This window comes from Mastacembelus armatus, chromosome 5 (genome assembly GCF_900324485.2).
Source record: "Mastacembelus armatus chromosome 5, fMasArm1.2, whole genome shotgun sequence".
Classification (NCBI taxonomy): Eukaryota; Metazoa; Chordata; class Actinopteri; order Synbranchiformes; family Mastacembelidae; genus Mastacembelus; species Mastacembelus armatus.
The window spans coordinates 18,879,167-18,904,329 of record NC_046637.1 but is presented as its reverse complement, the minus strand read 5'-3'; the positions used below and the strand labels follow the sequence as shown (position 1 = coordinate 18,904,329).

Here is a 25,163-nt window from a genome sequence, read left to right as displayed (position 1 = left end):
AGCCAGCTATCTTTAGCTATGAGGGCCACAGTAACACTGCCAAACTTGCAGGTATTGTTGTGTTCATGCCCTCGGTGTCCAGTGCTTGTCACGTTCTCGTGGTTGTTATGGTTACGTAACAGCGTAGGAGTATGTGCAAGTCTGAGATAGCACTGGCACTGCCCTGCGATATACTGCTCATTATCATTTTAAACCTAGCATCAGATTCACCCAGGCCCCCTTAAAGCATCATAACAGATTTCATCCATAGCTGGCATCTTCAGTTCAGCATCAGGCAGACAGGGCTCAGGCAATGCAGCACCGAAAACTCCCTTGCTTTCCCCACCCCTCCATCCCCTCTGCCTGGTGCTAACCCTTTCCTAGCCCTGGCACCATGACTGCGGCTTTGATCCCTGCACTTGAAGAACCATCTCCAATAAAAACAGGGGGAAGCCACTGATCTCTCATGGTGGCATTATTATGGCACCCAGCTGGGCAGTGTCATAGTGACTCAGCTGCACAACTGATTGGACTTACTCTATAAATGACTTCTTCCATTATGATGTTTTGATAATGATGTAGGAAGAAAATTAATTACTTTCTGCATGGTACATAGAAATAAGCAAAAGAGAACTCACTTGTCATTTGTACCGGGATCAAACATCATCAAATTCTTTCTGCTGTTAATTTTGACGCCATAAAAAACATAAAGAGTAGGACTCTGATATTACCTGAAGATGTGTTGCACCCAGTTGGTAGAATGGCTTCAGTTTTTTCAGCCTTGACAGTGTACTGTCAGAGAACACAAATTATTTTAAAGCAACAAATCAAAAATGCCTTAATCATCATTACAATTTATGACCTTACCACATACATCAAGCATTGACTGTATATTGTAATAATTACACAAGATATGTATCGATTTATCCATCTGTTTAACTTTAATGAAATTAAATATCTAAATGACATAATATGTATATTATTTATTCTGATATTACATATGGAGGATGGTGAGCATCAGGAAGTTTCTACAGTCAGTCCTTAAAGGTTACTGATGTGCTGATGGGATCAAACTGCGTGATTCTTTTTGTGATGTACATTTATGAAAATGATCGCAGGGTCCTGCTGGTCCCCGGCGTTGCCTCTAGCTTGCAGGAGTCACTTGCCTATTTGAGCTGGCAATGTTGTACACATTTGACATGCTGATATACCATCAAAGGTTTTCTCCCTGGACTCCTCTGCCAATCTCCAACCACTCTCCCCCTCCCCACCACCACCACCACCACCACCCACACCTCTCAGCTACTGCTACCTCAGTTTAGTCCTCACTTATCATCAGAGGATGCGGAGGGGGCCCGATGAGAAGATTAGGATTGCTTTTATTGAATCAGAGCGCCTCATGTTTTATTCATTAGGAAGCCTATACATGAGCCAGTTGGTGTCCTTCCATATTCAGAACTGTGACTGAACAGACAGAATAGCAAACCAGGCACCTGGCAGCTCACTTCTTCTTGTATGTTCAGCTCAGCAAGGAACATGTGTTAAATCTCTTTACAGCTATGAGAGTCATTTCACAGCACCTGCACTTAGCAATAAAGCAATGTCACGTCAACTGTACACATTTGTGCCTATGAAAATAGGCTATCAGCTGTAAAACATCTGGCTATGTGCCACATCATAAAATTTAAGTGCTGCTTATGAAATCTACAGCATACACTTGGGAGTTCACTGGAGATATTTCTACTGTTCTCTATAGACTCGTTTTTGTGTCTAACACTTAAATCTTGCACCCTCAGAGTGCACCATGACTATGGTAATGTGAGGTTAAGGGCATCTAGAGATAACACCTAAATACTGTGAAAGGTCCAACCGTAGACCTTATGACTTGGTCCACATTGACACTCTTAAACGCTTAAATGATTTCAGTGTCACACTTTGTTCAGTCAAGGAATTTCAAGGAATTTGTTGTTTTGAGTTTGGCATGTTAGTGTGAGAACATTCGCTGGGGCCAATGGGAATGCCATTCCTGCTTTAGAAAGATGCTTTATAAATGAAAGTTATTATGATTAATAGTTTTGTAGCTATCTATAATAAACTGAAATTTTGGAAAAATTTGAATTTTTACTGTAGGTTGTTCATTCTAAAGTGGACAAGAAAGCCTGTGCCTGATTTCCTAGGCATTTCACTCAAAACTGCAAATCCAGTCTGCATTCCAGCCACCCTAAAGTTAAATGTTTTTGTATTACTGGTAGAATACTTATGAAGCATTTCACAACAAGTACCTTAATAGTGACATATGAAAAAAGTAACTTAATCCTAATATTAAACATTAGTCACATAATATGGATGTTTTATATGTGTGTTTTTAATGTTATAAATAGGTTTAGTGTAATACCATTCTCTAAAATCAACAAGTGATTCTGACAACACACAGGAGGTTTGTTTTTTCAGGCATCTTAAATACCTTCATATAAGGTGTGGTCCAAAATGCTGCTAAATGCAGTTGAAAACAGTGGGTGGAACTGCCACAAGAGGGCTCTACTTAGCAGGTGGCTATATATTGCATAAATAAGCATTAACTGTCAGCACTGCAATGGGTCCAGCACTGCAGTCCTTTCACAAAGAATAGGGACAAATGGTTTGTCCAAGGTCATGCTGCATATGGACAGACAGTTTTTCTAGAATACTCAGCTCTATACTGCAGAGGAGGTTAAAATGAAAAACGCCACACTAAAAACAAAGTTTGCTTGACCTCCTGTCCCTGTAACGATATTTTTGGAGCTGATGTCAATTTTGATAGTAGAACAACTAAAGGCAGTGACAAAAGTATTAGGATGGATGGCATGGCCATGTTTCGTGTGAAGCTTTGCAGCAGTGATGTGACACTAGTCTAGGGGTGCATAATGAAAATGACTTTGCTGAGACAGTAAGAGAGTGTTCTATCCATAAGTTTTACCGTTGAGTCTTTGGTGCAGCATTGATTTTGTTTTTATTAGCCGGCCAAGACTCTTCGATGAACTGGCTAATTTAAAGTCCCTCATTTTTTGTGCCAACTCATTTTGCATGCCATTATGCACTATGCAGAGATGTCCCTGGGTCGCACTGACTGCAGGACCCCGGGGAGCAGCACAGCAAGCTGCACAAAGCATGACGTCAAGCAAGCTGCACAAAGCATGACGTCAGCCTTTACCAATGTAATGGAAGGACAAGTGCCACCACAGCATGTAAGAGACTCTTATGCTGTAGAGACAGGGCCATAGCAAGAATATACAGTAAATACAGAGGGCACAAGTTCAGTTTCTCCAATCAGTACCGCATTGAGTGAAAATGACTCCATTAAAAAAAAAATCCACATTTTAGTTATTCATTTAAAGGGGAACTCCATCCTTCCACCTATTTACAGATTTTGGGAATTACTACTGCTTATGTGAAAAAAAAGATGTGTAAACACTTTTTGTAAATATTAGACAATATATTACACATTCCATAATAAAAAAGGAGCAGGGAGAAGAAAAATCATACAATATTTATTTTGTAAGTATATTGCTGACAACTGTCTTCTGTGGTCGATGAGAGTGGTGAGGGTGAACCAAAAGACATAAATTGTTGGCTGTAAAAACCAAAACTATAGTCTGAAAGACAATAAAACCCCAAAAAGGACTGCAGATTCAGGACTGCAGGACTGCTTGGATTATGACTTTGAGCAATACCAGTGACATTACAAATTTTGCAACATTCATTTGGTATCTGATTCAGTTGGTGGTTGTTTGGTTACTGGCAATCCAGTGTGATCAATCCACATCCCTACAGTGCTGAAGCAGATTACAATTTCTAGTTAAAGTGTTAAAAGTAGTTTTTTTTTTACTTTAAAGCTATAGTCATGAATATTTAATGCTAGCAATACTCAAAGTGTGAGACAAAATTTTCAAAGGGTTTAAAGAAAGAGGCACTGGAAAATACAGATGAAGAAATGGTTATGAATTTGAGACACAGACATTTTCATATGATGCCAGCCAATTAGTCTGCTGCCATATGGTGCTATTATTGTATCATTATTATAATCCATTCCCTGCAAATGTGCATCTCAATCTGCAAATGTGTATCTTGATCTGTGCGTGTGCTTGCATTTGTGAATGCAAGCAGAAAATTGTAAATCTGTACTCAGATTTGTAAGATTGAGCTACACCTTTGCAAGTTGATTTTTGCAGATTTGCAGATTTAGATACAAGCCTGAGCTTGCACATGTACAATTCTGACTACACACACACAAGTACACAACTCTCTATACATGTCTACCAATAATCATGCTACAATATTAGCTCTATACTGCTCAAGTTACCTTAAATGAGTTGATAATGCTAACATACATGTTTTAAGCTTTGGAGTGACATGGCATAGCTGCATGAATCAATAGTGAATCGACTTATAACAGTATGTACAGTAATTACCATCAAATGACTAACATATAATGTGCTAATTTTATTTCAAGGCTGATTGTATCTTAAAGAGAACAGAAAAAAAAATATTATAGCTAGATAGTCTTTATTGTATGGCAGCACAAACAGAAACAGTGAAACACTCCACACTTCCCCACTGTACACAGACACACACACTGTCTGCATTCCTAACAGCAACAACCTGTCATTTCCAAACAGCATGGATGTCACACATACAGGAATTAAACATTGCTGCTCTGGAGCGTTTAGGTTATAATACAGATGACATAAAAAAGTGCTGAGGCAGCCATGCCCAAAGAGATGAATGACTTGTGGCTTGTGCTTTTTGCTGTGCGTGCTACAGACAACCAACTTGCTGTTCTCCCTCCCAACAGAGCTTTACTGTTATGCACCATTGTGTTCTTAATGTCCATGATTTGTTCTTGAGAAACACCACTTTTATGGATTTAATTGGGTCTTTTGCATGTGTACCCTTTTGATTTGAGACCCTGTATGGTGTAATATGCTGCAATTGCATTGTACCCTCAAAAGCATGCACTGTTACTTTTGAGGGTAGCTGCACACGCGTCATAATACTGTACTAAAAGAAAGACAGTTTACTATGTGTGTAGCAGAGGCTGAGATCTACCCAGCAACTGGGTTAGGCCTGCTGGGAGAAGCTGCTTGACTTAAGCTGTCAGCCATTTACACATATTGTATCTTTTATGAATGTTTCATGTGCTGACCTAATTCCTTTCAGTGGAGAGTAAAAGCAATATGTTGCACATGAGAACACACCAGAGCATCCAGCTGATCCTTTTGACATCCTCATCCCTCAACAAAGGGGGAGGAACGGTCAGACAAATGGAAACAGAGCTGCGATATGATCACTTGGATGCCTTAGAAAAGCAAGAATAGAGGCTCTAGACCACCCCAGCAGAGTTATTTTCAGCTATTTATTTTTACAAGATCTACACTGCATCCCACAGAGATGGAGAATAGAGGCAGCCTAGCAAGAGCTTTATCACAAAAAGAGATATTTTACTCTCTGTGGTAGATGTAATTAAAGCAAAGCTTAATCCCTGAGTAGGAACGGAGAGACTGATCACTCTGACAGCCATGAATCTCTCAGCAGAGGAGGAGGACGGGGTAACAGCTGCAAAAATTACCCTTTTGAAACTGGGTGCTGAATTTGAACTTGCGCATCTCCCACTAGAATTAAACCCAAACAAGTAAAAATGAAAGCTACTAATCAGCACTGAACTGCTGTTCTGCAACAAAAACTAACCCCATGAAACACATGAAATTACAAAGTGTGTTACGATGGGTGGGTGGTTTGATGTAGGATGAAGGGACGTAGGACCCAAATGCAGGACACAAAACTAGTTTTATTCCACCTGGACTCACCAGGCACAGGAAAGATAATCTCCGCCACTCGGCGGGCTGGACAGGCAACACAAAAACCCGCCACTCTGCGTAAAATGAAAATCCTCTCTTCTCCAAACATGCACGAACTAAACATCAAACTGCAACTACAACTACAATGCTCCGACAAGAACAAAGAAACTCCAGAGGCATAAATACCTTCAGACAAAAAACTAATTAACACTGATGAACATAAAGCTAACCAAGATCACAGAGGAGAAAACAGGAAACTAACCAAAATAAAAGTCCAAAACCGGAACTGAAGAATCCACATTCAGAAGGAGACTGCTTTTAGCTCTTTTCTTGGTCTCTACCAATACCTGAGGAAAACATCACTGTGCAGCACTGTGTTCATCTCCAATGCTGTTACCATCCAATGGGAATGACCAGGTTTGGGAACATAAATATATAGAGTAGGGCCCTACTCCACTGAAATTCACTCTAAACTATATATAAATGGAACAGCAGGGTCAGATTATAGCTTACTGTAGGTGACACCATTCTCATTGTCCGTTGATGCATCGTTATAGGCAACAGCGGCAGAAGAAAAAAAATCACACAAATCATTTCTGTCTGATGATTGTAATCATATGGTTACATAACTGCCCCATGTAATGTTTTTGGAAGTTTGTAATGAATGATAGAATCAGATCAGAAGATGGATTCTTTTGAAGGGCAATGAAAAATGACAGCCTGTACTTTGGCGGACTTGATTACTAACAGTCATGCTAATCAGTGAATGAATAAACCATTTGTTTAGCTAAAGATCCAGCTGCTGGTTCCAGTTTTTCATTGTTTATCCTTTTCACATCTTCGGGTTTTGGACTGTAGATTGGACAATACAAGCACCCTGATGATGTCTCCTCTGGCTCTTGCAAATTGTGATGGGTATTTTTCACATTCTAACATTCTGTACACTAAATTGAGTAATTAAATTAAAAATCAACAACACAACAACAACATAGAACCATTTCACTAAGCACAGGCACCACCTGGCCTCCTCCCAACCTTGAAACATCCCCTTCAGAGGAATCCCAGGGACTCATTTTGTTTGCAGCTCACATACTCACGCAGCCAAGGCTGTGTCTCCCCCACTGCTACAGTCCCCTATCTGTCAATGTGACACTCTACTGGCTAACGGGCTGTGGCTGTACCCAATGAATGATTCAGCAGATTTTATGGGGAATACTGCTAGATCGGAGCAGCAGCAGGATTTTATGAAGGTAAAATGTGTACTTTGTATATTTAAACTGGTAGCAATACCATAAGCCTGCTTCCAAATGTCAAACAGATCATGAATACACAGTCAATAGGCCCTAATTATTTGAAAGCCTGCGGATCATGCACTACACGTCCACTAGGAAGCAGTCTCACATTTAGCAAACCGCAGAGAAATTAGAAGGATTTCAGAAAAGAAAATCAGATTCACTCCTCTAACTGTAAATAAACCACTACAACACCCTAACCCAACCCTAAAACGAAAAAGAACTGTGAAAGAACTTGGAGTTATCAACCTAAATGGTTGGGTCAGTGCCAAGATAGGCAATAATCTAACATTATATGAAGAGAAATATACTGTATTTTCCCAGCTCTAATACAAAATCCCTTGTGGCAGTGCAGTGCTAAAATAGACAACTGAACTCCGATAAATAGTGAAAACCTGGAGACAGGATGTTGGATCAACCAATCAGTTTGCTTGATGCAGATTTTTGATCTCCGCAGATTATTCATACATTGATTAATTTGAACCAACACTGCAGAACTACTGAGTCACGTCTAATTTGAATGAAATCTGCAAAGGAATTCCAACTACTGTAAATGTTTGATCATTAATAATTGTTTTTTCGTCGGCCTTGAACATCAGGCTACATAAGTTGGGACCGACTAGGTTACTTTGTGGCTAATCTCTGAAACACAGAAGCCTTCCCATTACCGACGATGTGACTACTTTACAGTTGTGGTTTGCAATCAATTTTTCAAGTGCGTTGGTGCAAATTGTTCCACAAATGGGCACTCTTCGACTTTATGTTTGAGCAGTTATACTGCTGATGGAGAGCACACGGCTCCATTTCTACAGTCTCCCCTATGACTGCACAACACTTAAATACCCACCTCCCTCCACACACACACACACACACACACACACGCACACGCACACACACACACACACACAAAAACCCATACACTCACATGCCGCCACCTATCATTTAGTGTGTATATCACACGGCCAAACCACAGGCTGCAGCGCTGCTCTCATACACTGTTTACAGTTTGGGGTTGCTCTGTGCAATATTTATTTAATACTAAGATCTGAACTGAAATATCACATCAAATTCTGTTATGTGAAATAGCTAATTAGTCATCTATACTGGCTTGAGCAGTTTTTCTGACTGCTTAGAATTAGCCTCAGTAAGTTTAGTCTCAATAAGTTTGCATACAAATGAAACACAAATTAAATCGAATTTAAAAAACTGGAAATTCAAATACAAATGAAAATGTATTCAGACAGTATCAACACCAGTAAACAAAAAATCTGAATGATTCAGCATTTGTTATGATAGTTCATAATAAATTTACAAACATTCCTATAATTCTGTTTTCACTTTGTCATTATGTGGATTTAATAATTAATGAGAAAAAAATGTATTTAAACAATTGTAGTATCAGGCTGCAACATAACAAAACTGAAAAAAAAAAACAACTGTGGCAACTTTTCCACCTCATAATAGTTAAAAAACTTTTTGTGATATTTTGAGTTGTATTTTTTTAAATGGCTGACATCTGTGCTCCATTTTTACGCATAAATTGAATGAATTAAAGCTACACCATGATAAGACATGAGCCAGCATCCACAAAACATGGCTTAGGAACTGATACATATAGATAGGACACAGCTAAAATTACTGTTATTACATTTTACGGCCAATCTGTTTGGGATTATATGAAGACTGCATTCCTGCAGTCACTTCAGAGTTCTTCATCTTAAAGTTGGCAAGCTTGAGGTCATGTGTCATTTTTTTCTTAACTGATCACAATTTGTGTGCACAACTTTCCATGCTTGGTCATATTAAACAAAGTCTTAAATAATTGAATGAGATTGATGTTCCCTGAGTAACCTACACTTTTGTTTATATTATTTGCTTACTGCTTGTGTGTCCCTGAGGAGAAATCCAGCTACTGACTTTTATCATCTCTAATGTAACTCAGCCCTTCCTGCTGTTAATGTATGAGTGGACCTCTAGAAAATCGATCTGAAACCACAAAGGCTTTGTTTACACACCGACTGATGTTGTGTGAATAATTAATAATTAGTCCCCTGTGCCTATGAAGTGTGTATAGTACAAGAAAAAAAAATTAAACATAGGTCTAAAAAATTGCTTTTATTTACAGTTGGTATACTGATGCTCACTGGCTGTGATGTTCATTGCAGAAAGATTCTGGAAAGGTGTCATCTGTAAGCTTGACTGACTGTGATGGACATTTTCCTTATAATATATTATAACCCTGGCCAGGGTGTACCCCTGCCTTTTACCCGAAAGAGAGCTGGGATAGGCTCCAGCAGATCCCGGTGACCCTAATTAAGAATAAGCAGGTATAGAAAATGGATGGATAGATGGATATATTATAACATTTAAATGAAGAAACAATTGCAAAAAGACCTGGGACCTAAATTATATTGCACTAACCTACTGCGAGGGGTTATTATTATTATTATTATCAATGAAAATCAGGCTCTCTATTTATTCATGGAGACTGGTGTAAAGTCCTACTGCAGGGCTCTTTTTTGCGTTCATCTTTAGCGATGACTGTAGAAACCTATACATCCCCTATACACCGTCAGTGGTTAATAGCTATAGGTGTAGGTTACCTAAAAGCTAGACTACTTCTAGGTACTTTTCTTAATTGATATTTGTGAGCCAAAACATAAAAACATTATAGCAAAGAGATTGCTGTAACTGTCATTTACCTGCATGCTAGTGTGATTAATCAGTTGTGTGTGTGTGTGTGTGTGTGTGTGTGTGTGTGTGTGTGTGTAGGCTATAGCCCACAGATGGCTACTGTACTATATTTTGCAGTCAAGGATGTGCGTGTGTGTGTGAATTGATTCTCCTCTCTCCTCCTCCCGTCCGGAGGGGCGGGGTGCACATGGCACATCAACACTAGCGGCTGTAGCTGCAGATGTAACCACTTTTAGTTTCTGCTCTCCGCCTCCTTCGCCGCTAAACTGACAATCCCACTACTTTCTGAACCAAGTGCTGTTACACTGAGCGTCTTCATTCGTCTGTTTGTTTCTCAAAATACGCGTCAGCCTTCGCCCGCGGGTTCTCTGGGAGCAAGTGATGTGAACACCGACTGCAGGAGGACTGGACTGTATAACATGTAAGTGTTATTCAGAAAATGTGCTATTGCCTGTGTATGACGCTTATGTATGGTGCGTTTCCGGGGAAGCATCTATTGACTCTAAACCCGGTATCGCTCATCTAACGGGCCTATTGGGAGCTGAGTTTATGACCAAATGCTTCTTAACGGCGCTTTTTCTACCTGTGAGATCGATATAATATTCTTAATATATCCCACAGAGTTCAGCAGCGACTTTGTAGGGAAGACTAGGTCTACTTGAATAACATCACTGTGACCATGCTATAACATTCCGCTGGGGACTTTTACCGTGGACTTTCTCATCTTCTTAAGACATAATAACAGATTTCCTTTTCCTATGGATGTCAACATGTTTTTGTTTCATTTAAAAGAATCCCATGAGCAACAAACAGTTGAATGTAATGTGTGAGTTGAGGGGTGTTGTGGCATTCCCAGGTGCAGCACTTTTTAAGCACTCCACGGAATCGGACTCTTGTTTGATTTATTATAAGTTTTTTTTTTTTTTTTTTTTCTGCTTGAAAATAAAAAGATTCTTTCCGCCCCAATTTTCAGAAGACATGTTATTGTTTATTCAACACCTAACCGCTCTGATAAATATTTCAGCCTGCAGTCGCAAATTAAAAATCCAGCGGCACCCTGACTTACATTATGCATCCTTACACGCTGGTCCATGATTGGCTGCAGATCTCCGTATCTCTGTGTGGCAACAGCCTTCCCAGTCCGCCCAGCAACCCCCTATTCCTCACGCCGAGCTGATTCTCTGCCTCCCAGGGCCCTTTCTGCAACATCCAGCGTGGTAACCATGGCAACGGGAGCCTGACCCTGGCTGTGTTGTTACTACAGCTTGACCTGAATTCCTGCTGCATCCTAGGCAGGCGCACAAGAGGACTTGGGCAACTGACCTGCTTCTCAGTGTTGTTGGTGGTCGATCATCTGAGGGTGTCAGTGAAAGCCAAGGCGTCGATACGCTGCTTGTTCATGGATCAATAAACTTCATTAGACCTTGTGTTATTAGCAGCTTGTGTATGAATACAGTCAAATGACAGTGGTCTTTGGTCTCTAGCAGCCTCCCGCCTGCCTGCGTTTATGAAAGCAGGGTTTGTTGCTTTGATTTGTGGTATCTGCTAATAAATGATTAATCAAGTAGTTGGCAGATCTAGGCATAATGGAAATGATCACTGGAGACAACCACAGTGAAAGGCCTCCTTGTGAAAGTATCTGCTGATGTAATGGATTTTATCTGTGCTGGAAATCTGTGTAAATATAGCACCTACTTGAAACGTTTAGATAACATCCTGCCTGCAACCTTTTTTTTCTTTTTTTTTTTTTAGAACTGGAGACTATTTTTCTAATATTAGTTTGATTTTGACCTTGTTTTTTATGTGACATTGTGAATATTTTGCACCTTTTCTTGAGTTGCTGTTAAACTTGGTCACCTTCCACACATGTATGTGATGTATCTAATTCATTTTCTTATGGGATAAATGAACAGATGTTGTGGATTTAGATGCTGTGGACAGAAGATGAAAGTGTTCACGGAGCGATCCCTGCACAGCCCACGGCTCAGCTGTAGGCTCCCTGAGGTGTCAGCTTGTTGTCGCAGCCAGACTGTGTAGGAGTTCCTATTTCTGTTCTTTCTCCAAGGAACCTTTCCCTCCACCCCCCCCCACCCCCCCACCCCCACCCCCCTCCACCCCCCACCACCTCTCTCACTCTCTCTCTCTGCTACTTCGGGTAGCATAGCTGAAGACAGCTCAGTCAGCCTCTGTGGTTCTGTCTGATCTGTCACTGTGATCCTTCCTATACAGCTTAACCTGCAGTCCTAAGGGTGCTTCAAGAAGTCGAGACTACAAGCTAAGAGGACTTGCCATTGATTGTCTGTCTTTGTCTATGGAGAGAAATCAAAGTGCACACAATTAGTCGATCTGCAAAGAAGTCAGCTGTTTGAGTCGTTTTTCCAAGGAAAGCATTTTCTGATTCCAGTTCCTCAGATGTGATGGGAAGGAGATGGGATTTTTTTTCCCCTGTCTTTTGTGGGAATGGACGAGTCATTTGTATATATACTGCCTTTTGCACTTTGTCACTTTTTAAAAAAAACAAACTCTTAACCGATTAATCAAGAAAAAAAATTATATTAATAATGATAATGAAAACTAATAATCATTGCAAGTAGCTACTGTAATGTATTGAAGCCTTCTGCCAAGTTGATTATTCGACACTTTTCCGACTGACATAATATACTATAATCTTAATTACTTACAGTTTGTAAACTGTGAACAGTTGTTACAAACAGCAGAAATACATTGTCACTGCCAAAAATTAATTGCAAGCACAAGATGTGAAAAAATATCTCAAAAATAGAGACTCAAACCACTGAGACACCACAGGATGCGCTTAATACGACCACTCTGTCAACAGCATTACGTAAAATTTGTACAATTCTGTCAATGTCAAATTGTACAGTAGCTTCCTCTGCACTTCACCACCATAGGTACACAGCCTAAAATAGAGTAAAATCAGAGGGGATTGCAGGCTGCAGATGTCAGCACTGACTTTAAAAAAGGCAGTTGTGCTGAAGCTGATTTTATTTATCCTCTGAGTTTCAAGACATCTTTTAAAAGCTTTCCATTGTCTGCGTGTTTTGGGGCCAGGAAGGACTGGCTGCCCTGGAACCATGTGAGTCACACACAAACAATGCAATTCTCTGTCCTCCCCCCACTACTGGCTTCTCCTCAGAAATTAGACTGGAATCTGTACAGCAATAAAAGCCAGCGAGCCACATATTGTACACTCATATGACGCATGGGTGTCAGTAGTATTCAGTCGGTGTTACAGATTATTTAAGAAAATCCTTTAGTCCTTGACAGCATTGACCGATGTCACTAACCTTTGGGATCAGAAAGGATTTTGTTGTCAACCCCATTTTAAGGCAGCTCTGTTTTGCTTGGTGTTGTAGATGTGATGGACCAGCAGAGGGTGCTGCACTCAGTCTCAGGGGTTCGCACGCCTCCTGTCCGCCGCAACAGTAAACTGGCAAGCCTGGGACGCATCTTCAAGCCCTGGAAATGGAGGAAAAAGAAAAGCGAGAAACTGAGACCCTCTGGAAGTGAGTGTGACATAAGACCCGTGCTTCCCAGTGTGACTGTAAACACTACATGGTTTGGGAATCACCCAGGGAATAGGGATATTGAAGCTGTGTTTGCATATAGTTCCATGTGTTTTCATAAATTTTTGTGTTCTTCAGCGGTGGAGAAGAAGACAGCTGTACGACAGAAGAAAGATGACCTTGTCCAGAGGAGCCCCGAGGAGATAGAGACAGGTTCAAAACCACACACACACACACACACACAAAACTGTAAGCTGATTAAAGTCATCTTGTTTAACGCTTCATGGGGAGTCACCCCTGCCCTCTCCTTCTGTAAATGCTGTATGCAGAGTCTGAGCTGGCTTGTGGGGGTAACAGTGAAGATCCAGACACCCTAAATCAATCTGACAGTGAGGACCGAGATGAAGACCCTGTGGCACCTCTGGCCAGCACCAATGAAGACCTGGGCAGTGATTTAGAAGCTTCAACAGGTAGGGTACAATAATGTGCTCTGACAGAAAAATATGGTGTAATAGTACCTACCTAGAACTACAGTAGCAGACATTTGACATTTTTTTAAGTTTAGGGATTTAAGGGCTTTATCACGATCTGTGATTTAATAATTTTAATATGCCCGATTTTATTGTTGGGATATTTTTCTTTAGCGTACTTCCTGTTTATGTGTTAAACTGATACAATGATTGGTTATTAGTAATAACATGGGCATCTCTGGTTAGTTAATAAAGCCTAAATGTTTACATAAATGTTGGTGCAGCTGAGTTGGTGGTAGCTTTAATTTGAAACTACATGAGCATAGTGGTTCACTAGGTGGAGACAGAGACTTCAGAAATGAACCAAACCTTTAATCCACCAGTGCTTTTGCTTCTTTTCAGTACAAGATGTGACAGAAGATTCAAAGACAGTGACAGACCCCAGTCAGAGTGAAGATGGAGAAGATGAGAGCACCTTGCTGAGCGATGAGCAGTCAATGGCGAAAGTGGAGACTCTCGAGGGGAAAGAGGAGGTAACGGTGCCCCCGCCTCAGAGACGGGCCAGCACTCCTCCTCCACCCATCCTGCCAGTCAAACTGCTAACTAGACTGGGGAGCCTAGATGGTGAGTTTACCAGGACAAACCGTGACGTAAAGCCCCAATGGTCTGGAGCAGTGTCTCACTTTGATGATTTATCTGCAGGTGTTCCTGCAGTTCCAGTTAAAAAGTCCCCAGCCACCTTACCCAGGAACTTCACTCTTCCCAAAGACTCACATAGCTCCCTGTTAAGAGGCAGGATCTCCACACCTACTGGCTCCCCCCACCTAGGGGTGCTCCACCCACAGCTGCCCCCCAGCTGCATCATTGAGGAACTGCACCGCGCCCTGGCCACCAAACACAGACAGGACAGGTCAGACTTTGGATCATATATATAGCCTCTCTAATACAATAAGAGACTAAGTTTCACTCTGATGGTCTAGGGACCTGTCCAGGGTGTACCCCTGCCTTTCACCCAAAGAGAGCTGGGATAGGCTCCAGCAGATCCCTGTGACCCTAATTAGGAATAAGCAGGTATAGATAATGGATGGATGGATGGATGGGTGGATGGATGGAGATTAATTTTCAGTTTGTATACCTAAGCTGTTTTGTTGGATGTTAATATTTTGTACAAAATGAAAAAGAATCAAATACCCCTTCTGTTAATAAATTACATATCACAATCAAGGCTAGTGTGAAAATATGCCAGAAAACAATTAATAATCTAGAGATTTTGTCAACATTGTCATCCAATACTGTATTCTCATTTGTGGAAAATATGAAATGGATTTGACGGATGTCTGTGCATCTTTTGCATAGTGTTGTACTAAGCTTACTGAAACAAGTAATGACTGTAAATGTAGAATCTATATTGTTGTTGAGGTCCAGTGTTTAGAGGCTCAGACCAAAGATATTCTCCCCTTACTTTGTGTTAGGAAACTCTGGACTGTGTTACGTGCAGACACTACCAGTGTTGTTGACTTCTCATTAACTATAAACTTTAATGGTTGGGCTTTAATCACTTCTGCCTGCAGGGAAGACAGATTCTTCTAAAACTCAGTGGTCACACATATCGTATTGTGAAGTTGTAACTGACAGGCTTCTCCTGTAATGTGTGATCGCAGTTTCCAGACAAAGGAAACGCGCTCATCTCCTAAACGTCGACTGGATGGCCGTCTGTCCCGCACATCCAGCACAGAGAAGGAGCCCGCTGGGGAATCGGAGAGCAAGAAGGAGTCTGACGAGAACAAGGAGAACTGGCGTCTGGACGAATACTTGAACGACCAAGACAGCTGGAATGAGTCTGTGATCTCTGGTAGGTCTGTGCTGACAAAAGATGTGCTGAAATATAAGCTTTGCTATGATCTCCCTCTTAATGCTCAAAGCCAGCAAACTCTGGGCACCGTGTCAGTGGATAATGAAGCAACATAATCTCTGATGATGTTTATTTACAGCAAGAGCATGATGAAGAGATATACAGTGTTAAAAAATAGTAGATTAACTGGTGTCTCGTTTCAGCCGCCCATCAACATCTGCTCTGGTGGTCTTATTTTTGGCTGTCCATGTGGGTCAGTGGTGCACAGCTGCCTGCTGTTAACATGTCTGAGACTGTGGGGGACATTTGTTAAGCCATGCCTCATGATGGAACTGAAAGGGAGAGCTTCATAATTCATAAGCTTTATAATGTATAACTAGACTAATGTCAATCAGACAAGTGGGGACTGTACACCGATCAGCCATAACATTATGACCACCTGCATAACACTGTGTACACAGGAGTCAGTGCTGCAGTAGGTTGGCACTTGTGTCACTCTGCAGCTCACTGCACATCTTCTGTGAATCAGTTTGCATTGATAGTTCCACTGTCAGGAAGAGCACACATTTGTCCACTACAGCCACTGAATGTTTCTCTTCATAGAGACCAATGCACTTTATTTCAAACATTGCTGCTTTTTGAAAAGTATAAATGAAATTTGAAAGTTTAATCGACAGTAGGTTAACCTCGTCATCAGTGAGCCTTAGACACCCATATCGGGTGTTCAGTGTTTATCCTTCCTTAGACAACTTTTGGTCAGTACTAACCATTGCAGACCAGGAACACACAATAGGATCTGTAGTTTGGGAGATGCTCTGACCCAGTCATCTAGCCACCACACTTTGGCCCCTGTCAGAGCCACTCAGATCCTGACAATTGCCTGTTGATCCCGTTACAAACACATCAACTTTATGTGACTCAATGTTCACCTGCTGCTTAATATACCCAACATGCTGGAAGGTACCATCAGTGTTATTCACTTTATCTGAAGTGTAATCACAGAACTAACAGTGCAGCTTGTGTTAGTATTTTATCTGTATTTTTTTTTAGGTTTCCTATAATAGGTTCCTCAATGCTGAGCTGTGTTAAGCCATATTTATAAGACAAATGATGAAACTAATAACAACTGAAGTGAAAACATTTAGCTGCTGCAGTTGTTGACAAAATGCACAAAAATGAAATTGATTCACAAATTCAAGGTCAAGTGATTTAAACAGCTGAAAAACAGTAAAACATTTTTTAGAGCTCTGTGACTGCATATTTGTGGCAGAAATATAACTTCTCCCCTAATTTAATTGATGTGCAAAGGCTTGTACCTTCTTTATCAATGAGCTACATATTTTGTATGCTTTTTGCTTAATCTTATGGACAGATGATTGACCTGGGCGTTATTAATGCCAGTCACGGTCAGCTGTGAGTCACATATTTCCTATGAGAAAAATCAGTGAGACTTTTACCTTCAGGGGTGCCTCAAATAGCTCCTTCCTGATTTCACTGCTCTGTAAAGGAGCTGCATGTTCACATGGCTGAGATGAGAAAGACAACTGTTACAAACATCCATCACCTAGTTTTTTCCAGAAAGCCTGAGGGATATTAAATGGAAGAACACTAAACTAAATATCATCAGAGCCTGGTCGTGACAACATCCATCACGCTGTGATGGTGCTGCTCTGCAAAAGGCCCCAAAGGGTAATGTGAATACAGTGGAAAACTGGATTGGATCTCAGGTCAGTCACGACAGTCAAGAGAGCTGCAGTTTGGGAAAAGATTTACAGTATGTTCCAGTAAGCAAACCCCACAATCTAAACATGGACTGCTTGAAAACAACAGCTGTAATGACCTGGAGTGCAGGCCTAAGCACAGTGCAGAATTTGCGGTGTGGCAAGAGTTCCCACATGTCCCCATGCAGAACAGAACTTAAAAGTGTGTTATAGAGAAGAAATGATAGCATTTCCACAACAAAATGTAAAACCTGAAAAAGAGGTTGAATATTTTTATGGTACATATATATATGCAGTATATACATGTACAGTCCAGACTGGCTGAGTCAGTTGTCTGATATCACTTACTATTAGCCACATTTCACTTACTAATGACCAGGCTAAAGATAAAGGCTGACACAGCTGAAGGTTTCTGCTGAAGGTGCCTACACCCTGGGTAGTGAGTTAGAAAAACTGTGTGGCAGCTGGAAAACCACTTTCTCGTTACTGACCTTAATTTGTGCTTGACGACAACAGGGACCCTCCCACGCAGGATGAGGAAGGAGCTGCTGGCTGTGAAGCTTCGCAACAGACCCAGCAAGCAGGAGCTGGAAGATCGCAACATCTTCCCGGTACGCAGCGACCAGGAGCGGCAGGAAATCCGCCAGCAGATAGAGATGAAGCTGGCCAAGTGAGTAGCTCTGTGCAGACCCAGACCATCCTTCCCTCAGACCCCCCCCCCCAACACCCTTTCCGCCTCTCCACTGTCCTCATCATGTATGTCATCACTCAGTACTGTTCCCACTTCTTCTGCTTGTTTCCTTTTTACCGTCCACTAACAAAGTCTTTTCGACATGTGGACTACTGAAGCCAGGGATTCGGTTTATGGCCAACCTGCTCTACCTTCTGACCCACAGCTGCCGCATTAAAGTAATGACTTTAGACTTATCCACCTACATTAGGTTTCTGTGCGACATTTGTGATTAAAGTGTGGTTTGGTCTTTATACAGGCATAATGGTATCAAACCTGATTCACTAGGTGGACAGGTTTACAGTTACAGTACACTCCACAATACCTGTAGAGCAGCTGCCCCACACTTGCAGAGTGTCTGTTCTGCTACTTACAGCTTATTAGCCAAACAGTCACCACTGTCTGGTTCAAAAAGAACCCGACTTTGCTAACATTCTGCTCAGAAGCTGAAATGTTCGGCACAGCAAAAAAAACACCAAAATTGCTGTTGCTGTGTGTTCAATAATGCAGGAGCGCAACAATATTTGAATCACCAACTGGCCTAGATGCTACATTAAAAACAGCCTTGGGAGACACAGTCACTGCAACCGGCTGTTGTTTAACAAGCACGAGATACCCCATAAAATAAATTTGAGCCAGGAGAGGTGTTTCCTTGTTTCCAGCCTCTGGGCTAAGCAGAGCTAACCGTGGTCTGATTCCAGTTCTGTCCTCAACACACAGGCATGGGTGATCATTCCCAGTTAGAAAACCAATAAGGATATCTTCCAAAATGATAAACCTGCTTTACTGAACAGTTGATTATGATCACTTAGTGGCAGTGTATCATCCATGTGATGCTGAAGAGGCATGTAAGCCAGCCCTTCAGCATCTCAGGGTAGACCTTATGCTGGCACTTTGCTGCTGAGGAGCCTCTATACTAACTACAGAGGCTTTTGCAGTGATAAGAGTGAAGCTTCCCTTGAGTTTTCAAGTTTTGCCTCTTCCTCAGAGGACATGTTGGTCAGATTCACTGGTTCTTCAAATAGCTTCTTCCACCACCCTAAGATATTTAATAGTTCACATGATTTCTCTACCTTTAAAACTCTTATTTATGATAAACTTATGGCACTTTGACACTATGTACTATCATGTGTACTGTTACTTCACATCATACAGATTTATGCTGCCCTAAAGCTTCTTCTGCGTGTGTTAGAATCTTGTTCTCATTACATATTCAGGGCACAATTGCCTCAGTACACTGTGTTTCTACTTTATTAGCTATACTTCTTCAGTCTGGTTTAACAATCTGCTGAATCCTTACTTTATGAATGGTTCAGTTTTGGTTGAGACTTGGAGACATGTTGAGTCAGATTTATGGTAATTTTGGAGGCTGTATTCTGTGGTGCTGTAATAATTGATTGCATTATATTGATATTGATAAGTTTTAGAACACACTGTATTTTTATTGTGGTTACAAGTTACGGGACACTTTTCTGGGTCAAGTGGCCTCATTCTTTGAGTATGGAACAGGGCTTTGTGAAAGGCAGAGGAGGAATGCAACACAGAACATAATCGTGTTAATTTGTCGTGTTATATAAAAGGCAACAGGCTGTTATGATGGTTACTTTAATAGGCTTAACGACTGAATCAGGTCCGTTGTTTAGTAAATAACATAGCGACAGGGTGTGCTGGTAGGCTTATGCGGTGCTCAGACTTGATAGAGGAGGGTTGTCTTCTCTGTAAGTGTAGTCACAACTCCAAATGTGTTGTTTGGACATATAGAAGTCTAATACGAAAACATGATGGTTGACTTCCTCACTCATGGATATCAACTGACAGGTGCTAGACAGGAAAGCAACTGCTCTCTTGGTATTGAATGACTTTTAATTTCATTAAAGCTGTTTTGGAGCTTTTTGCACCTTCTCCTCTGAGTACTATTAACAGATTTAGTTGTTTTTCATACCTTTGTTGAAACAGGCAGCTGTGCTAATTGCCCGTTAACAAAATGTTCACATTCAGCTGGGTGTTGAATGCTGCTGAGTGCTTTCATTGGCGGTTGACCTGCTTTCAGCTACCTGTATTAGTTGAAAAAGAAGCTGCTCTTAAGTAAGTGGCCAACAAACCACAATCATCTCATTAGCATTTCCGAATGCAGCTTTACTTTGAGCGACTCTCAGTTCAAAATAGCTGGTAGGACTTTGATTGGATCCTGCTTGTTAGAGAAGACACTGAACTGAACAAAGTCATCACAAGTGCATCTGAAAAACATGTTTATATGGTAGTTTGCATCATGAGAACATTTTAAACGGCCCAGCATAAAATTTCAAAGGTCTCCCACACCTTTCTTCCTTAGTGTTTTTTCTTACATGGTCTAATTAGTGCTTGATTAATATTTGATTGACAAGTTTGACTTTGTTGTATCTGTTGGGTTGGAGCAGCTTACCCTGTTATCATTCTTATCGATGCAAAGATCACATTAATTCCCAATATAGCTCCACCCACTTTACACCAACCATGAGGACTAATTAACCACTGTAATGGAAAAACACCACCCACCCTGTGTGGGTGCACTCAGCTTTCAGTGTGCAAATGAACTAGTGGAGTACAAAGTACAATATTTCCCTATAAAATATATGAGAATATAAGTAAAAAAGGATGGAAATATGGGAATACTAATTACAAGTATCTCCAATTTGTCCCATAAGTACAGTTTTTTTGACTAGATGAGTTATGACTGATTTAGTCTGCAACTTAACTTTGGGCTGAATTTCACCACTCTTATCAATGTCTGCCACAGCACATAGCTGTTTTAACTAAACAACCTCTAATAACCTGGTATTTCACTGGTCCTGCACCAGAATGCAGACAGACAAAGTTAGTGGTTAGCTGGTGGTATCTGAGCATTTAGTAAGGAACCCCAAATATTTCTCAAGAGTTGGTACAGACCAAAAACAGCTAAGCCACTGTTTACTGTACATTTAACTTGGGAGTGCCATAAAACAATAAGCAGGCAGCTACAGAATTACCTGTTTACAGTATGTAACCTAGAATTAAATAAAATAACCAGTCCATCAATGGTGCATTCAGTGTGCGAAGTGCAGTACAAACCACACCGTCATTTAAGGCTGCAGTATGAGATGCAGCATGCATGAGTAAGTTACATAAAAGATAGATCTTATTCCCAATTCAACATGTTTTACTGACATTGCTGGATTGTAACTGTTTAAAACGTCACTTTCTCAGGGGTCCTGGCAGCTTGTCATCACTAGGGGGCACAATGTGTTGATAGGTACAATATAGCCTGCCTCAATGAAATGCACCCACAGACAATAAACAGGAGACTCTGTGATGGACTCAGGTGATTTTTCTACATGTAGTGTAGAGTTGTTACTGTATGATTCAAGTCATTTAAATGTAAGTCCAACAAGCCTGTCTTAAATTAGGATTTCTTACAGAGTAAAATACAGAACACCTGACAAAATATTAGTTGGTATACATGCAGTTTTACCAATACAACAATGTAAAAACACTCCTACTTCAGGTGAATGTACTTCATGTTTTAATAGTACTCATTCTGCACATCACTGTCCTGTGATTGGCATATATATCATACTCATAAATATTGGTTCAGTTTTTTGTCATAATTTGAAGACAGAATCTTTAAATAGTTATTTTTGAAAAAATATTTTTTTTTGTATCTAGAAAGCATTTCCATCCCTTTTCTAGAGCCTTATTTTTGAGCTTAGAATGATGAGCGACAGTCATAGGAAAATGAAACTTATAGATTTGAATGTGACATACAGTAGTTTTAAAACTACATAGATAAATATTTGAGTGGTAGCAAAAGTGACTTTTTCTTGATATCTAAAATAAAATTCTTGTAGAAAAAAAGTGATTAAACAAATTAACAGTCATTACATGGTTTTTGCAGTGTAAAGTCCACCACTGGAGTCAGGGAACCTCAGGGAGTATGAACCCCTGCATATCTTGGGAGCGGTTGTGTGACAAACTCAGTGCCAGCAGAGACCAAAGCACCTAATTAGAGAGATGAAGACTTTGGGCTAATTTTCTGTCTGACCACACTGAAGAGAAACAGGGCCTGATGAAGGCAGAATCATTTGCAGCTAAGTCATTTGCTCCTCATTTTGATACTTAACTGTGAGAGATGAGTAAGACAGGGTGACATTCAGGCAAGCAAAATAATACTGCCCATAAGCATCTCTGAGCCTGGCATCACGCGTCTCCATGTGCCTTTTCCCTGCGCCCTCACCCGAGGCATTTCACAGCTGTGTGTCAGTCTGGAAGGCCAGAGCAGCTATACATGCATCTGATGCATGTGACGTTATCATAAACAAAAGCTGTTCCAAATACGCCTCGTTCCATGTGAGCGTCTGCATGTGCACATGGGCACATTCCAGCGTGTTCTATAATTGCAGAATAGAAAAAGACATCATGGATTTCATTACTGAAATTCTGTGCATTCCAGGAAGCACTTTGAGGGGTAGATTGTAGGGGGCATTGGGGTGAGACAGAGCTATGTCCTAAACTCCACTTATGTAAAGTGACCTCCTGATTACTCTTACATAATAAAAACAGGAAACGATCAATTATGTGTCATAAGCTAGAGAGGCTGTGGGATTTTATGGACATTATGTACACAGTGTTAGTTAAGGACAGAGGTCAGAGCAGTTGGACTGCTGTGAACCTAGCTCCCAATTGGTCATAGAGGTCACTCAATGTGTTACATTACTGCAGTATTAGGATATGTGAATGTAGCGCATGTGCAAAACAGATCAGTAATGAGAGATTAGATTAGATTACTTAGAAAAGTATGGCATGATTCCTTTAAAAACACTGTGATCTGTTTCCTACAGTTTGAGTAGTTTTTTCTAAATAATACTGTGGCTAGCTGTTATAAGAAATGATCATCCTTAAAGAAACTATATATTAATGAGGCATTTATGGGAGATTTACATCTTTAGTAGGAATGATTGGGCTTCAGTCAGCACATTGTTGGCTTTGGTCTTTTCACAGAATTTGTGGACGATAAGAAAAAAATAGAACAACACCAGTCTTGTCTTTCAAAGAGCAGCATCTAACAACAGATTGATTGAATGAAACATGAGCAGAAAGATGATTGACCAAATGATATTACACAGTGGCACACAGTTTAAATTCTCTTCCAAAACAGCAGATGTATAAACAAAAACATGCAGATGCCATTTCCCATGCATAAAGAGTTTTTTTTTTATATATTAGTAATTTACCTCTATTTTTAAGATGCTGAGATCACCATTATAATTATCACCATTAGTTTTACATACACTACACATCCTGTTATTCTCTAATGTTCTTTTCATATTATTCTTTGTGATGACATAATAGCAGCACAGTAAACAAAATCATGAATGATTATCAAACAATGACAGATATCTGCTGATATCACTGAATTAATAATGCAGGTGCTAAAAACAGCATAGTGCATAATAGCCTCGCATTAAGACAGCTGCTGTGACACTGTTGGAGAACCTCATCGATGTGGCACAGGATGTACAATCTTCTGTGCTAGTCTTTTCATTGAAAGGTCTAATGAGAGGTGGAGCAGGCAGCAGACAGATGATTAAGGTTGTGTCTACATCCATTTATGGTTAACCATGGGATAAGACATCAGACTCGTGCATACAGTATGTGCCCAGTTTTACAATGATTGAGATTTATGAAACAGAAAAATTGTTATGCACGGCTCTGTAATTCAGGTAGCTGAAAAAAATACATATCTATATTTCAGTCTTTATGCATACACACAGTTTTAGTTGGGAATCTGCAGTTTTATGCAGCTGCATCTAGACTGCAACAAAGTGCCCCAACATAAGATACAACATATTTTCTACATTTGCACAAATGTAAAAACGCTCATGATCGCAGGTGGGAAATGTTTTAGGTTTTCAGATTGTCAAATCAGTGCATAGATCTGTGCAACAACTGTCCTGATGAGGACACTAGTATCTTAGCTGTCACCATGGAGCCATGTCTTGAGCCAGACGTTTTGTCTGCAGACCAGCTCTGCTTTCACAGGTGCTGCGGTGCTCAGCTCTGACTGTGACTGACTGCAGGGCTGGCTGGTCAACAAGAGACATCCACATGAACTGACTCAGAGATGTGGACAGCTGAGACATGTCATTGTTTGGGGTGACGGCACCATGTGCTGGTCTGCCAGCTTCTCTGTCCTGCTGACCACATGGTCTGCCAGAGGACATGACAAGCCCCTCCTGGCAGCTCGCTCAGCAACAACAAAAGCTGAAGTGACCCTCTCTGCTGTCCGCTCTCTGAACATCCATCCTGTAACTGTGATTGGGTATAGACTAAATGAATCATACTGAATCTGTCGCAATGAGTGTGTTGTGCTGGATTGAACAGAGCGATGTTTGTGGAGGTGGTTAGCACACTGTGTCCTGCCTGAAGCAGCTGTTTATACAACATCAGGAACAGAACAGCCTTTATCGCAAACAGAGAACAGCTTCTCTCACCTTGACTCTTGTGCAATGCTGAAGAATCCGAGTTACCTTGTGCAGAGTCATCAACTGAAAATGAATGGATACATTATCCTGTCATTGTAGAGTGGATAGTTATATTTTTTATCTGAAGCCACTATGTACAGACTTGTGTAATTATAACATCTTTCTTATGGAATAAGCCATGTTTGCAGAGAAATGAAAAATTGCAGTCTATATATTACTTACAGCCTACTGTACAATGCAAGCCCTGGACATGCTCATTCAATTCAGTGAGAACGTTTGTGACTGATAGTATATTGACTCATGTAAAGGTGCTATGTTACACAAAGATTTTTGCAATTACATACCACATGGGGCACTAAAATCTGATTTTATATATAAACTGTGCATAACGGCTTTAAAAGAAAATGAATATTTTGAAACATTACTGAAACATTATTTTAACATTGCCTTGACACATACTTGTACAGCTGCTATAGATACATGCAGTGGGTGATTTATGTCGTACTTTTAACTGCTGCCAGAAATGCAGTGGCAGAGTGGAACCGAATATATTTACACTGACAATAA

General features: G+C 40.6%; 1 protein-coding gene across 2 annotated transcripts in view; it reads left to right on the top strand.

Moving 5' to 3' along the window:
• Positions 1–25,163, top strand: part of phactr3b (phosphatase and actin regulator 3b) — a 39,944-nt gene that overhangs the window by 1,515 nt on the left and 13,266 nt on the right. The window contains exons 1-8 of one of the 2 annotated variants that reach the window (XM_026307218.2): positions 10,070–10,220; positions 13,177–13,326; positions 13,465–13,539; positions 13,656–13,796; positions 14,199–14,420; positions 14,499–14,706; positions 15,458–15,648; positions 17,886–18,039. In XM_026307218.2, coding sequence (XP_026163003.1) covers positions 13,182–13,326; positions 13,465–13,539; positions 13,656–13,796; positions 14,199–14,420; positions 14,499–14,706; positions 15,458–15,648; positions 17,886–18,039 — 1,136 coding nt within the window. In that variant the 5' untranslated portion in view covers positions 10,070–10,220; positions 13,177–13,181. Of the gene's footprint in view, positions 1–10,069; positions 10,221–13,176; positions 13,327–13,464; positions 13,540–13,655; positions 13,797–14,198; positions 14,421–14,498; positions 14,707–15,457; positions 15,649–17,885; positions 18,040–25,163 lie in introns of those variants that run through there. The other variant, XM_026307217.1, reaches the window with a different exon arrangement.